At 45.7% G+C, this 14,224-nt stretch overlaps 1 protein-coding gene across 4 annotated transcripts in view; it reads right to left on the bottom strand.

The window, feature by feature from the left end:
- Positions 1 to 14,224, bottom strand: part of MYH10 (myosin heavy chain 10) — a 98,465-nt gene that overhangs the window by 63,090 nt on the left and 21,151 nt on the right. For all 4 annotated transcript variants that reach the window (XM_050319516.1, XM_050319518.1, XM_050319517.1 and 1 more), the window contains exon 4: positions 1,532 to 1,559. In XM_050319516.1, coding sequence (XP_050175473.1) covers positions 1,532 to 1,559 — 28 coding nt within the window. The remainder of the gene's footprint in view (positions 1 to 1,531; positions 1,560 to 14,224) is intronic.

Raw genomic sequence — 14,224 nt, 5'->3', positions numbered from 1 at the left:
AAATTCACCTGGGGCAAGCACAGACTGTCAAAGCATCCACAAACACACGAGAACAAAGCATTTCTTCTCACTCTGGGATCCCATCCCTGCTTTGAGGGCTACCTGGTGCATTGCACATGGAATAGTCATCACAGGAAAAGAGGAGTCCCACTAAGGGCAGGAACCACAGACCTAGACAAGCCTGTGTTAACTGGATCAACTTTTAACTACAGAACTGGGTTTGCTCCTGTGTCCTTGGGCCCTGAGAATCTTGTGTTTATGGTATCCACAGTGCAGAAAAGCCTGGCTTGAAAGGATCCACCTTCAGTCTTGCACAGACTCAGACAGTCAAGGCACTTCTGCAGGATGAAGAAGATAACAGATTTGAATCCCTTCATGTAAAGAAGGAAACTGAACCCAGGACTCCTTCCAGCACTTGATCCACCACTGAGCTCCTTCAGGAAGCAGCTTCCAAAGCATGTCCTGGCACACAGCAGGGCCAGGGAGTCACACACCCCAGGCAGAGGGCACACAGGGCACTGTACCTGCTGGAAGGACTTGAAGAACACAGTTGCCTGTCTCAAAACACTGTCAATGCCACAGAAGGAACCTGCCAGATCAGCCACCATAGTGGGAACTTGAGATAAGCACAGAAGAGAGACATTTACAACAGAGAGACACTGATTCCAGGCCTAGCTGAGGGTAGCTTTGGTCAGCACATCCTGGTTAATCCATCCAGAGAAAAACTCCCACTGTGGTAAACTGGAGGAAAGGAAGAACTGCTGCCAGACAAGGTACCCCAAGCTATGGGGACATCTGTGACCATCCCATGGATACCCAGAGCTTGGACTGGATAAAGGTGGTGACTCCAGAAGAGCAAGTGTGGGACCACCATCTCCAAGCCCAGGGTGAAGAAGGACCAACAGGACATCGCTGGATCCACGGGTGCTGATGATGATTTGCTTGATCTCTCCCTCCCACCCTCTTTCCTATTTCCTAGAGATGAGCTCAGGAGTGTCATAAACCCGGAAGTGCATTTGTATTCTGACTTCCCAACCACTGCAGTTCCAGATCCCAGGGAAATTTGAGCTGAGGTGAGAAGCTTGCTCCTGGGTGGGGCAAGTTCAGGTAAAAGGGAACCTTAGTGTCAACTTTCTTCAGAGATCCCCTGTCTGCAGCAGATCCAAAGTAAGCTGTTGGTCTCCAGAGCCACTTTTGGGTCCTGTCTCCCTCAGGCTTCATCCCCCTGAGCAGTCACAGCACAGCATTTCGGAGGTGTGAACTTCAAGCAGTGTGGTTCAGATTCAGATCTCTCTTACTGACATTTTTGAACTGCATTTCTTAAATAGCACATGCCTGGAAAACTTGCAATAATGGCAAGTACAGTATTAAAAGACCATACCCCCATATTAAATATCACTTTATGTGACATTTTTAATCATTACCCACAGCCTGCCAAGGTTAGAGACCAAGCTTTGACTATCACAGATGTATCAAAGAGCCCCTTCAGCACAGATTCCCAAAAATGCCCAAATGAAAAGCGGCCACTTACGTGCAGAGAATTGATTGGTCCTCACGATCTGCAAAACAAGAACAAACATGGTTATAGGTTTTGGTTTATATTGCCCTGTAATTTATAATATAGTTTTTCCTTTAAATGAGTGTTTTTAAAATTCACCTTTTCATCTAAGGATGCTCTAAAGCAATTTTAATAATGTCCAGTTCTCACACACCCCCCCAAAAAAAATCAGCTGTTCCTACAAGTCCTGCCATTTGAGATAATAAAAGTTTAAAATTGGTTAAATTTAATAATAACCCACTGTAATCTTCCTAACTACATTTTCAGATAAAGCTGGCTTAAAGTACTGCCATTTCAGATAGAAAAATTCAAAATTTTGGTTAAAATAAATAATAATCCACTGCAATCTTTTTAACCATATTTTGAGACAAAGCTGACCTAACATTTTTTATTCTGTACGCACAAAGAATTTAAAACCTTCACTGAGAAGAAAAACAGCCTCAAGTACACAACACTGACAACCAGACCCTTGGAAAGAACAATGACATCCCCAGCAAACAAGTGCTTTACTCCACAGCTTTTTGTTTTCTTTTTTTTTTACATTAACATGCAGGCCTGAAGTGCCTCCACAATTTAGCTTATTCATGAGAGCCTTGTCCAAAGGACATGCAGGGAAAGGCTGCACAGAGCCCAGAGCTGCAGCAGTGGCTCAGCACTTCTGTGACACTGCTGTGCTCCCCATCTGAGAGAACTGCCTGGAGGGCACTGATACCCTGCAAGGGGCATTTCAGGATTACAAGACCTTCCCAGAATATATTTCAGCAGCACACACTCTAGATTAAAAATTATATATCAAAGCATTCAAATCCACCTGCAGTGAGGAAAGCATTTTGGTTGAAGGTGTTTTCTGCCCTGTTTGAGCCAGGTTTGCCATGAGTTCAACATCTTTTTCATAAATCTGCATCACAAAGATCTTGTTTTTACACTTCAGCTGTTTCTCACCAGCTCCAAGAAAACACAATTGTCTCCTGCAAGCTCAGAACTTCAAACACATTTTCTGTTCTGATTGGTAATTTGTAATGAATTACATTATAATAAATAAAACCAAGCTTTGTTTTGCTCATGTGTAAAGCTCAGGACTACACAGAGTCCCTGCCAGTTTTCCACACTGTATGAAACCATCACCCTCCCCATGGGATAAGCTGAGTTCATGGTGTAACTATTAGTCTTGAAGCTGAATTTCAACTTCAGAGAGGCAGCATCTAAAAAAACATAGAGAATCACTGAGTCATAAAGGCTGGAAAAGCCCTCCCAGCCCATGGATCCCCCCTGTGCCCCATCCCCACCCTGTCCCCCAGCCCAGAGCACTGAGTGCCACGGCCAGGCCTGCCTTGGGCACCTCCAGGGCTGGGGACTCCAAACCTCCCTGGGCAGCCCCTGCCAAGGACTGACCACCCTTTCCATGAGGAAATTCCTCCTGATGTCCAATCTGACTCTCCCCTGGCACAGCTGAGGCCGTTCCCTCTCCTCCTGTCCCTGTTCCCTGGGAGCAGAGCCCGACCCCCCCCCGGCTCCCCCCTCCTGTCAGGGATTGCAGAGCCAGAAGGTCCCCCCTGAGCCTCCTTTTCTCCAGGCTGAGCCCCCCCAGCTCCCTCAGCTGCTCCTGTACAGACACACCAAAAAGAGTAAGGGGAAAACCTGGGACTGCAAGAAATGAAAGCTGAGAGTAGGCAAAAGCAGTGGGAGTATAATGAGAGAAACCTTAAGGAGGCGCTCTATAAAGTTTATGTTCTCCTTTTGATACCTGGCACCTGGACTTACAAGGCCCATCAAAAATAACTTTTTGGTACCAGCAGCAGAGCAAGCCCAGCTGGATGTCCTCCATGCCCAGTTGTCAGCACAGACAGAGGCACAGCTCTGCCCCTGCCCTGCTCCCAGGGCACCACAGTGACTCAGGCACTTCCCAACCACTCCCTGCACCAGCAAAAGTCAAGGTGATGCAGGACAGTACAAACCATTTGTTCTTCCAGAAGGAACTGCTGAATAGATGCCAAGTTGGTACCATGAGTAGAGTTTAAAGTTAGTATTTCCCAGCTTATGTATTTATTGGGGCATTTTTTTAAAGTTACAACTTGATTTTTGCCTTTTTACACCCCAGGGATAATGTCACTCTAATTTTGTCACTGTACCTCAGCCACTTCATCCAAAAACAGTCTCCTCCAAACCAGAGCTCTTTAGTTTAGCACTTCTGAAATACTTGAGAACATGGGCAACATTTGCCTTGAAGTTTAAAGCAGTTTAGTTGAAGACAATGTGTGTTTGTCAGTGCTTTGTATCATATTTTACCTGTCCATTTACCACTAGCAATGCTACTGTGCCACAGCACGCACTGCACACTGGATAAATGAATGTTCTTACCCAATTAGTCCAACAGAAAGTCTACAAGTCCAGACATTTACATGTATTTCTCACTGCCAGAAACTCCAGCAAGTGCAGCTGAGCTTTTTTATTTTCTCTGTCCAGGAGTCTGAATTGACACAGACCTTATAAAGAAAAGTATCTGAACTCAAGTATGTTACCCCCAAATCCTTTTTTCTGGGTCCATCTGGACTCTGAACATCACAGACTACCAAAGTGGAAGTGAGACAACAGCAAGGTTCAAGTTTTGCCTTCTGATGGGCAGTTCCAGCATCCAGCCCTGAACAATAACACAAACTACAGCGTGAAGCTCAGGGTGATGCTCTGTGTGCTGTCAAATGCCAGATGCCTTTTGTCTCATTCTGAAGAACACCCCCAAAATGACTAAATGGAAGGGTTATTTATGGTTGGTTTCTTTTGATTTCCTCCTCCCCCAAATAACTCCAGGTGTCTGTAGCTTTGATTTCCAAGCAGCTGCTTCCCTTCCTCAAGGCTCCTTGAGCAGGACCTCCATTTCCACCAGCCTGCCTTTGAAAGAACCAAGCCCATGTGTGGCTCTTGACAGATTTGTCATCTGGGGTAAGGAAGAAAGGTCTAACTCCCCTGAGCAGACTCCAGTGCTTGGCAGATCGTGGGTTAAACTCAGCTCAGCAACCAAATTCAACCCAACCAGATGAATGTTAGCAAGGATGTTTAAGTGGGGATGAACTAACAGGACCAAGCTCTTAATTCAAGCTACATCATAAAACACCCCTTTGGTTTTAAATCAACAGGAAAACCCCATTGGAATCTACCACTTCACTTCTGCAGCTTGGATTTAAATATAGCCCAAGGTCTTCAAACTACACCGAAGACCAAAACATTCGAGTTGCACAGACAAGGTTTACTACAATAACTTGAAAATAAAGTTATGGAGAGGCTGTGAACAAAAACAAAACTTGATTTCATGCTGCTGAAATAAGCTTTGAAAGGTCCTATGGAATGGAAGAATCTGGAAGCATGAAGGCAATACAACCTGACACTGGGCATTCCTCCTTTGGAATCAGCAGCTGCACTGTAGCTGAGGAACTACCAAAATCTAGTGCTCAATCAGATCAGCTCCCTGGTGCAGTCTGTAACACAGGAATTAGCACACAGAATATGAAAGCCACCTCTTGTACCAGCTACCAACACTCTGGGCACCCCAAAGCCACTGTGAAAGGCACCTTCCCTGGCCCAGGGGAGCTGCAGACCCTGCCCAGCGAAGGTGCCACCTCCTCCATGCCTGGTGTACATTCCCAGGCCTCCCATGAGCCAGCACTGGCACTCACCTATGATGACCCAAGGAGTGAGTGATCCCAGCAGAAAACTAACCCTGGCAAAATATGTGATCAGACAAAAGTGGCTGTTCATTAGATCAGCGTACCCTGTGTCACACAATATATTCATACACAGCTCCAGCTGGATGTCTCAGGCACTGAAGCCTTTCTTTCACTCCTGCTCCCCTGCTCCTTTCACCCCCACCCAAAGGCAGGATCTCACCCCAGGGGAGGATCAGCTGCTGTGGAGCCAAAGCCACTGACGGAGCAGCAGCAGCCACGTTAAACCCATCACACCACACATGCAGGGAACAAACACCCTGAGGAGGCCGAGGAGAACACCAGAAAACAAGACAAGAATAATAAGAAAGCCATTTTCCCTCCTCTGCTCCCGCCTCCCCACAGGAACATGCTGTGGGGGCAGCAGTGGGCAGCTCCTCAGACAAACCTGTTGCTTGGCTGCAGAAAGGTTGCCATGTTTTCTGGTTTGAAACTCCTTAAGAACAGGCAGATCCTGACGATGGAACAAGATGCACGAAGTTCTGGCTGTCAGAACACAAAACATTTGACTCCACATCCCTCCTCTCACCAAGCTAGATTTCCCACCCCCCAAAAGACTTTACCTGCCAAACCCCTGGTAACTCCAAGGAAGGCTCCAGATGCACATCAAACATTTGTTGGGCAATTGGCTTAGGTAGGATGCTGTGAAGAGCTGTAGCTCAAAGTTATACTCTGTCTACAAAACAAACTACTGTATTTTAAAGGCAACTTTACAAGCACGATTTTGTTCTGCTCTGGTCACACTCTAGTAACTTATAAATTGATATAAGACAATTAAACAGAAAAGCAAGAATCTTTTCAAGTTTCCCACCAAAACTCAAAGGCAGCAACACTGCAAGCACAGAAACTTTATCACAGAACAGACCTTACAAGCACACTGACACAGCCCCTACAACCGGCTTTGCTCCAACTACCCTTTACTGTACTGCAATTTACTGTATTTTAACTATTGCAAATGCCCAGATCTGCCTTTATCTCTCACAATTTGACTCAGAATGAGCAGAAAAGGCTATCTGGAGCTATCCCACAGAGTGGACTGCCCAACCAGAAAGGCATTTTTTGACTTAATAATAATTTGTAAATCTATGAAAAGAATTTCACAGACCCTGCTTTCAGCTTGAACCCATCTCTGATTACAGTTCTTAAACAGTAACTTCCATGCAAACACTGACTGTCTCACAACCCCATTATTTAAGTTAAGAACACACAATAAGTAAGTGATAAAAAGGTTAAACCTAGCAAAGCAGTGAAAATGGATGTATAGAGTTTTAACCTGCTTTCCCAGAAGAAAAGCTATGGGTTACCACACATCCTGCCAGTAGGAAAAGGGTTCTATTTGCAGGTACATCAAGGGTTGTCCTTCCCCAAGCCCAAGAACATTGTTCTTGTGGATCATTCATTTTGGCACACCCATTCCTTTTCCCTCTCCACAGTAGTGGTCAAGTGCCAGCCCCATTTCTGGAGCAGACAACCATAACAGTTCCTGCTTTTTTAGGGATGGAGGAGGTAAGTTTTTTGATATTTCTTAAATAGGAGAAATTGTTGGGTTTCTAAGAAGAGGCTCCCATGCAGGGGGAACGGAGGGTTCTTGTTTATATGTAGATAATATTTCATGCCCAGGTGCCCCAGAGCACAGCCCAGGAACAGCTCTGTTCCCTGGTGGGCAGCCTTGTTTGTTGTGGATGCAGGCTCCAAAGGGCTGGTGTGTATGTGCCCTCTGCTGTAGGTGAACAGGCTCAGATATCCGCCTGTTCAAGGACATTTGAAAATTGAATTCCTGACAAGTTTTGCGAAAACGGGTCAGTGCCCTGGGGAAAGAGACCTTCCCACCAGCACAGGTTCTGCTGCTGCCAGAGCACTCACAGGGCTGGGGCAGAAATGCTCCGTGACATGGAAAGCACACAGGTGGCCTGACAACCTGCCAGTCTTCAATTCCAAGCTCCCAGTCACTTTTTTTTTTCCCTCTTTCCTCTTTTCCTACTGGACTGATAAGCACGGGAAGAGATCCGGTTACAGAGACGAAGCACGCCTTTTATTTTGTTGTTTGTCTCTAAAATGTTGCCTGGTTACCCCATAAACTATCATCAAACACTTAGCACTGCAAAGTGACTTGTGACAAACATCTCTAACAAGGGCCAACAGGAAGAGTGACAGGCACAAGTTTGTTTGCTGGGACACCAAATATTCCCTGACACACTTATGGTCACCAAGAGATTCCTGTTTATCCAACACTTCACCTCCACCTGCACTTGTGCAATGACCTCCCTGGACAGCTCAGTCACTCCTCAGTGGAGTTTACCTTCCCAAAGACAGGGCAGTTTGCAGGAGCTGTTGTGCCAACAGTCACCCATCAAACACCCCAGGGACCTTTGCAGAATGCAGGGAATCTGCTAAAGTCGACATTTCAAGTTTTAACACCTGAATTTCACCTGCTTAAGGACACTGAACCTACACATGCCCAAAGCATCTGATGCAATACACCCGAAGCAGCTGGACAGTATCACTGTCAGGTTACTACTCTCCTCAGGAGGTTTCAGGTGACTCAAAGCATGGAAACATCCCAGGTATCTTCAAGAAAGGTGAGCAGGATCATTGCACTATCCTTCCAAAAAGCTGGAAGGAGCCTCTGGAGGTCAGAAATGATCAAGGACATTTCAGGGGAATCCATCTCTCTTGGTGCACCTTCAAACTGTATTTATCTTTTTCTTCTTGCCTTACCATCATCAGCTTATTTGTATGTTGGGTGGATTTTATATCCAAGTCTTATTCTCTGAAACTGCCAAGCAATGAACTTGCAGAAATTCTCACTTTGTCCTAAAAGGTGTAGGACATTTGTGTTATACCAGAAGTAAGACCAAATTCAGGTGTACTCTGCTCCTAGTGGGTATCCAGTGGTTTTAAGGTTCAGAATAATAATATTTATCAGCTTTGCTTCATCAGTGCTCAGACACTTTTTCCACAGAACACTGAGAGCCCCCAAAGTTGGCTCAGACATCACTCCATGGGGAATTACATCAACCCTCTCCCTGCAGCCCAACACCATCCACTTCAAAGCCAAATCCGAGAGTGCTGCTTTAAATCAATCACCAATTCCCAGCTCTGTCTGTTCACCTGGTATTTCCCACATGGAATGATACAGGACAGACACAGCCAGTGTCTACTACATTTCCTCTGCCCAGAAACTGCCTGTCTGAGAACTGTGAGGCTGAGCTGCCACTGGTCTGACAAACCAGTATCTCACCCCTGCCTCTTTCTTTACTTTGTCTAATTACTGCAAGAGATCTCCAAGCCTGTAGTGAAGGGCTAATAAAGCACCTCCTCACTGTGGGAGGGATAAACATGCTATATATGTTCCTGCTATCTATCTGTGAAATTAAAATAACAAAAGGGTTTTTTTTTTTTAAAGACAAAGAGTGGTTCTATCCCTTACTCTGGAAGATGTGAGATTTGAGATAAATCCCAGCCACGCTCCCTGGCTGAGGGCATTAAGTTAATAATTACCAGTGAAGCATAGCAGAGGTCACTCAAACCCCAGTCATGGTTCACCCTGGGACTTGGTACAGTGACCCACAGCACTGAACACAGGGATTTCTTGCATGTCTGCAGCAGATGAGGTGACCACACTCGTTGTTCACTCAGTCCCAGCCCAGCCCCAACACCAGAGGAACCAGCCAAGCCATGAATCGAGGCTATTTTAGAAATCACGAGTGAGGCATTTGCAACATTAGCCTGAAATTCCCCGAATTCCTAAAGGAGAAGCTATGACGTTCTCGGCATTGCCAGCCAGGGCTGAGTCAGCACAGAAGGACAAAGCAAACTGGACTATGTCCTGCCCACCCAGTGAAACTGGGGGCAGCTTCTCCATCACACGCCAGACAGAACGTGAATTTTATTTCATCTTCAAGCTCAATAAGCTTGAAGAAGCTTAAATATGGTTTAGTTTTCACTCTCTGTCTTTGACCACCTCTATTAACAATCAGTGAGAAGCTTTAGCAGGTCTAACTTAAAAATTACAACAGAATGCTGCACTTGTGAGCAGCAGTGAATGGCTAACACGTTGCTGCCCTAACAAATCCAAACGGGGATGGGTTTATTTATCCAGCCTTTTGAAGGGGGTGACTGCTGGAGTTGAGATGAGCAGAGCACACAAATCAGCACAGAGAACTGCCCCATCCCCAGCACGGATCCAAGGGCAGCTGAGCTGTGCAAACACCAGCACAAGGAGAGGGACGGAGCCGGGAGTGTGGGAGCGCTGCCGATGTCCCCAGCCCAGGGACGAGCACAGCTCGGGCACTGCCCCAGCGTCCCAGCCAAGGGCTGGCTCACACACCAGGGTTTCCTGCAGCTCAGCTCAAGGGCAGTAACAACCCATAAGGCAGCACCTCCTCACACTGCTCAGCCAGAGCTGCCAGGACCTGCTCCCTCAGGGATCCTGAGCTTCCGACACAGACACATTCCTGATTTGCAGCTCCCAGGAGAAATGAGCACAGGCCACCCCTATGCTTATATTTCAACTCCTATTTCTATTCTGCTTAGCAGTAACCTAAGATTAGTAGAAGCTGGCAAGCCAGAGGCTGCAGAAGGTTTATTTGGACTACTGAGCATTCAGCATAGCAGTGGTTTCCATCCTCCATCAATCCTGCTTAAGTTGTTCTACTTCCCATGTAGTATAACTTTGTTTAGACAAAGATTACACTGTCAACTGAAACAATGATTCAAGGAGGTCCTTCAACTGTAAGATCTGCCATTTAAGCTCACGCATTTAACTTTTCCTCTTCTCCTTCCCAAACAAATAAGCAAACACAAACCACTTAACAGAACTGGACAGAAGCTTACTTTCACTGCAGTGGCCTCTTTCCCAAGCTGTTTGATTGTGCCTGAACTCCACAAGTTTGGAAAGACAGCAAGTCTGACAGCAGCACATAGCCAGGCTTTTTAACTTCAACACAGCAGGGGCAGTGGTTTGGCTTTTTGTTCAGTCACACACAGGACAGGGCTTGGATCACCTCCCACATCACTCCACCACCACATCCACCCGTGATTCCAGCACACCACCCAGCAATACCCAGGCTGAGAACACTGTCAGCATTTTTCTGATGGATACTTTCTCAGTCTCACAGCAAGCTTTTTGACAGAAAATGGTTATGTGAAAATACTTTCAGTCACAGATTTGCTGCACGAGCTCCTTACACTCTGCTCTTCAGCACTGGGGTCAAGTTACTACTTTTTCCAAGCACTGAGTACCATAAGAAGTTCCAAAACACTTTCCCAAGAGAACATGCAAAAGCCACTGTTAACAGCCCTCAGGAGAGAAAAGCTCATGAGTTTCCTTCACTTTACAGCTGAGGCCACCACACAGAGTGTGGGAAGGTTCAGCACAACCCACCTCATGTGCTGTGTGTGGGTCAAGCTGAACATTTGTCTACAATTAAGATCTGGAGGGATATCTCAAATGAGACAGCTCAAAACACTAAAACCCTTTCCTCAGAAGACCCAAGTTGATTCCTCTTTCTTATATTTCAGACACAGATTTGGTTTAGGTTTAAGTCAGCACGGCTTTTAAAGTTCAACAAGTCAGAGGACAAACACCACATTCCCACCCTCCTGTGCCTGAATCACCACTGAGTGCTCAAACTCTATTTCAGCACAACAATTTGAAATTGCACAACATAAATCCATCCATCAGCCTTTAAGGAACAGTCACAGGTATATTCAGATCTCCATTCCTTTGGAGGAAAGGTGTTGACCTTTAGTTCTTTAAGGTCAAAGGAGCTTTTACTCCCATGCACTTGTGCACACACACACACACACAAACATTTTCCTCTTCCTTTTGCCATCTAAACACAAGCATCATATACTCCCTATGTTATTTACAGGGGGGAAATCCTTAAAATCCCCTTTTCTCTCTCTTAAGCACACAGGCCTGACACAAACATTAGTGCCTGCAGGTACAAAGCACTAACCACCCAGCAGTTTCACACAGATATGCTGGTGACTGAAGGAATCCTTCCCTCAGAAACCCTAACTGGTTACAAAATGCCTTTGATTGTCGTTTTAATAATGTTTCCATCAATAACCAAGTGTGTATTGCACTAAGGGGAGGTAACATCTCCCTGTTGAAGCAGGAGGGAAACAGCAGCAGCACCTCCCCACCAACAACCCTTCCCCACCCATTTTCAGCACCTAATGTCACCTTTCTTCCAGCCAAGTATGTGAAAAACAAGGATACAGGAAAGAGGATAATCACTGTAGGAATTTTTGACCCAGTAACTACTGTGAACTCATTCCTGTACTGAAGGCAACGTTCCCCCACGGCTTTGTGAAGAAAACCTTCACCCCATCTTTTAACTGTATTTCATTTGAGATGCTGAATGTCACCAGGATCAGCTGCTGCTTTAAAAAGAGATACAATGACATTTTACCAGTTGCCTCTCCTTGGCCTGTGGAACACTTCAGAAATACCACTGGTGGAAAGCACCCAATACAGACTAATTAAGCTCCATGCACGCATAATAAACAACTGTGCTACAATTTCCAAGTGTCAACAGCTTCCAAAAAGCCAATTGCAGCAGATTCCTGCACTCTTACCTGTCCCCTCATGCACAGGGAGGGGCACAGGAACCAATCCCACCCCCAACCCTGCAGTGTTAGGAACACACCGGCCATGACCATTTAACCCACTTCTCTTTTATGCACAGGTTACAAACAAAGTTACTCACAGGGCAAGACAAACCACATAGAATGGGAATCAGGATCTCACCCCAACAGCAAGGGCCAAAAATAGCAAGTAAGGATGATCCCCACAAGACTTGCATGTCAGCCATCAGATTCCCCTGCAATTTCCCAATCCATTAACCTCAGAATTCGTGTATTCGTGTATTCCTCACACAGGTTTTCAGCCCCCACTGTATCCTGAGGCACAGACTAGCACACTTCAGCAATGCTATTACAAAAATTGCTTCTTTTTGTTGTTTTGAACATGTCATTTGCAAATCTCAAGTAATGACTCTTTGTTCCTGCATAGGAAGAGATGGGGTGGGGGAAGATCACCCTCTCTCCCTGTGCCACTTCAGATTTAGACCTCAGTTACATCTGACCTGAATTATCATTTCCTTACTGAGTTTGATTCATTTTGGTTGTTTTTCCAATGTGTCCTGTCCCATTTCCTCTGCACCCAAAGCAGGGCAGGGCTGTACAAAGTGCAGATAAAGATAAAATCATAGAATGGCTTGGGTTGGAAAAGGCCTCAGAGATTCCACCCCCTGCCAAGGGACACCTTCCACTAGCCCATCTAACCCTGTCCTCTGGCAGCAGGAAGCCATTCCCTGTGTCCTGCCACTCCAGGCCCTTGTCCCAAATCCCTCTCCAGCTCTCTTGGAGTCCCTTTAGGCACTGGAAGGGGCTCTAAGGTCTCCCTGGAGCCTTCTCTTCTCCAGGTTGAACAATCACAGCTCTCTCCATCCCTCTGATCATCTTGGTTCCTCCTCTGGACTCACTCCAGCAGCTCCATGCCCCTCCTGTGCTGTTCTCCAGGGCTGGAGGCAGCTGTGCTTGGGGTGTATTGTCAGTCTATATATTACAAAAACAGAAAGAATGTAATATGTTGTACTATCTTGTTATACATTTACAACCATGGCTGATGGTTGCATTTAGATCTCCACAGATCTGGTTCATCCCTACTGCTCCTACTCAAGCAGTAACAGCTCCAATACCATGAACACTTTAGCTTTACCATCACTCTGAAAAAGCCCCAGAACAAGAATAATTTTCATGCCTCAGAGTAATGAGAAAGACCACGAGCTTTTATTCACCACGAGCTATGAAACAGTACTCAAGATGAACACCTTGCAACGCTGAACAGCTGGGGAAGGCACACAAAGTCTGCCAGGAGTCCCCAAGCAGTCAAATACCTGAGAGCATCAAGTCAGGACAAAAGAAAGGAAGCTGGAGACATCCTGGGATATAAATTGGCATTGTGTTGGTGATGTGATCCCGGGGTCAAAGCCTCTCCCCAGTTCTCTCCACCTGCTAAGGGATGAACATCACTCTGTTGCTTGTCGCTTCCTTCCCAGAGTAGAACAAAGACACGCAAGTCAAGGGGAAGGGGGAGGAAAAAGGAGCTCCTGCAATTGCTGGCAGCAGCAGTTATGGCACAGCTACCCTTATTTCAGCACCCCAGAGGAATGCAGACACCAGTGTCTGTCACAGGCCAACGTGCTGTCAGGATTAGAACACATTTAATTTTTGTTCCATCGAGGCATTATTGCCTGTGCATGACATCTGAAGGCTTAAGCCAAGCAGAAGCAAATTATCCATTTCACAACTACCTAGAAATAAAAGGAGTTTAATTTCAACTAAAGCTTTGGTGCAGAAGCAGGTGCTGGGCTGAGTAATCGCACGAAATGATTCATCTCATGAATGATTTCCCAAGTTGGATGCACTTAGGCTTGAATTCCTGTCTGTAGGCACAGTCACAATTCAATTATGAGGCCAGCTTGCATAGCAAGTTTTAAAATTAAAGTCATCCCCGGTTGCCCAAAATATCAACCAAAAAAACCCCCATGGAACTGGCTCCTCCGTTCAGAGCTGCACTTCACAAGTGGGGAGAAAACAGCCAAGGCACTCAAAAAACTAAGGATTCTTTATGTAACTGTCACTCCTGCCTCATTTTTAAATACAAGAAAGTTACTGAAGTTAGACAAAAAAACAAATTATGTCAGCCACTTCAAGTAACACTTCTGAGCCTTAAGGAGAGAGTTGCTCACTGTAAATATCATCATCATGCCTAATTAAGTGCCCAGCCCTGAGGCTGAAGCCCAACAAACAGGGATCCAGTCACATTTTGACCCAGAGAAGGACAAAGGTCAGTATCTGTTGTCAGGTACTGACAAAGCATTAAGCTTTTCCAACAATTAAAAAAAAAAAAAAAAAAAAGAAATTATAGAGTACC

The sequence above is a fragment of the Myiozetetes cayanensis genome, unplaced genomic scaffold, assembly GCF_022539395.1.
Source record: "Myiozetetes cayanensis isolate MyiCay16 unplaced genomic scaffold, myiCay2020 scf22, whole genome shotgun sequence".
Taxonomy (NCBI): domain Eukaryota; kingdom Metazoa; phylum Chordata; class Aves; order Passeriformes; family Tyrannidae; genus Myiozetetes; species Myiozetetes cayanensis.
This window is presented reverse-complemented; position numbering and strand designations above follow the sequence as displayed.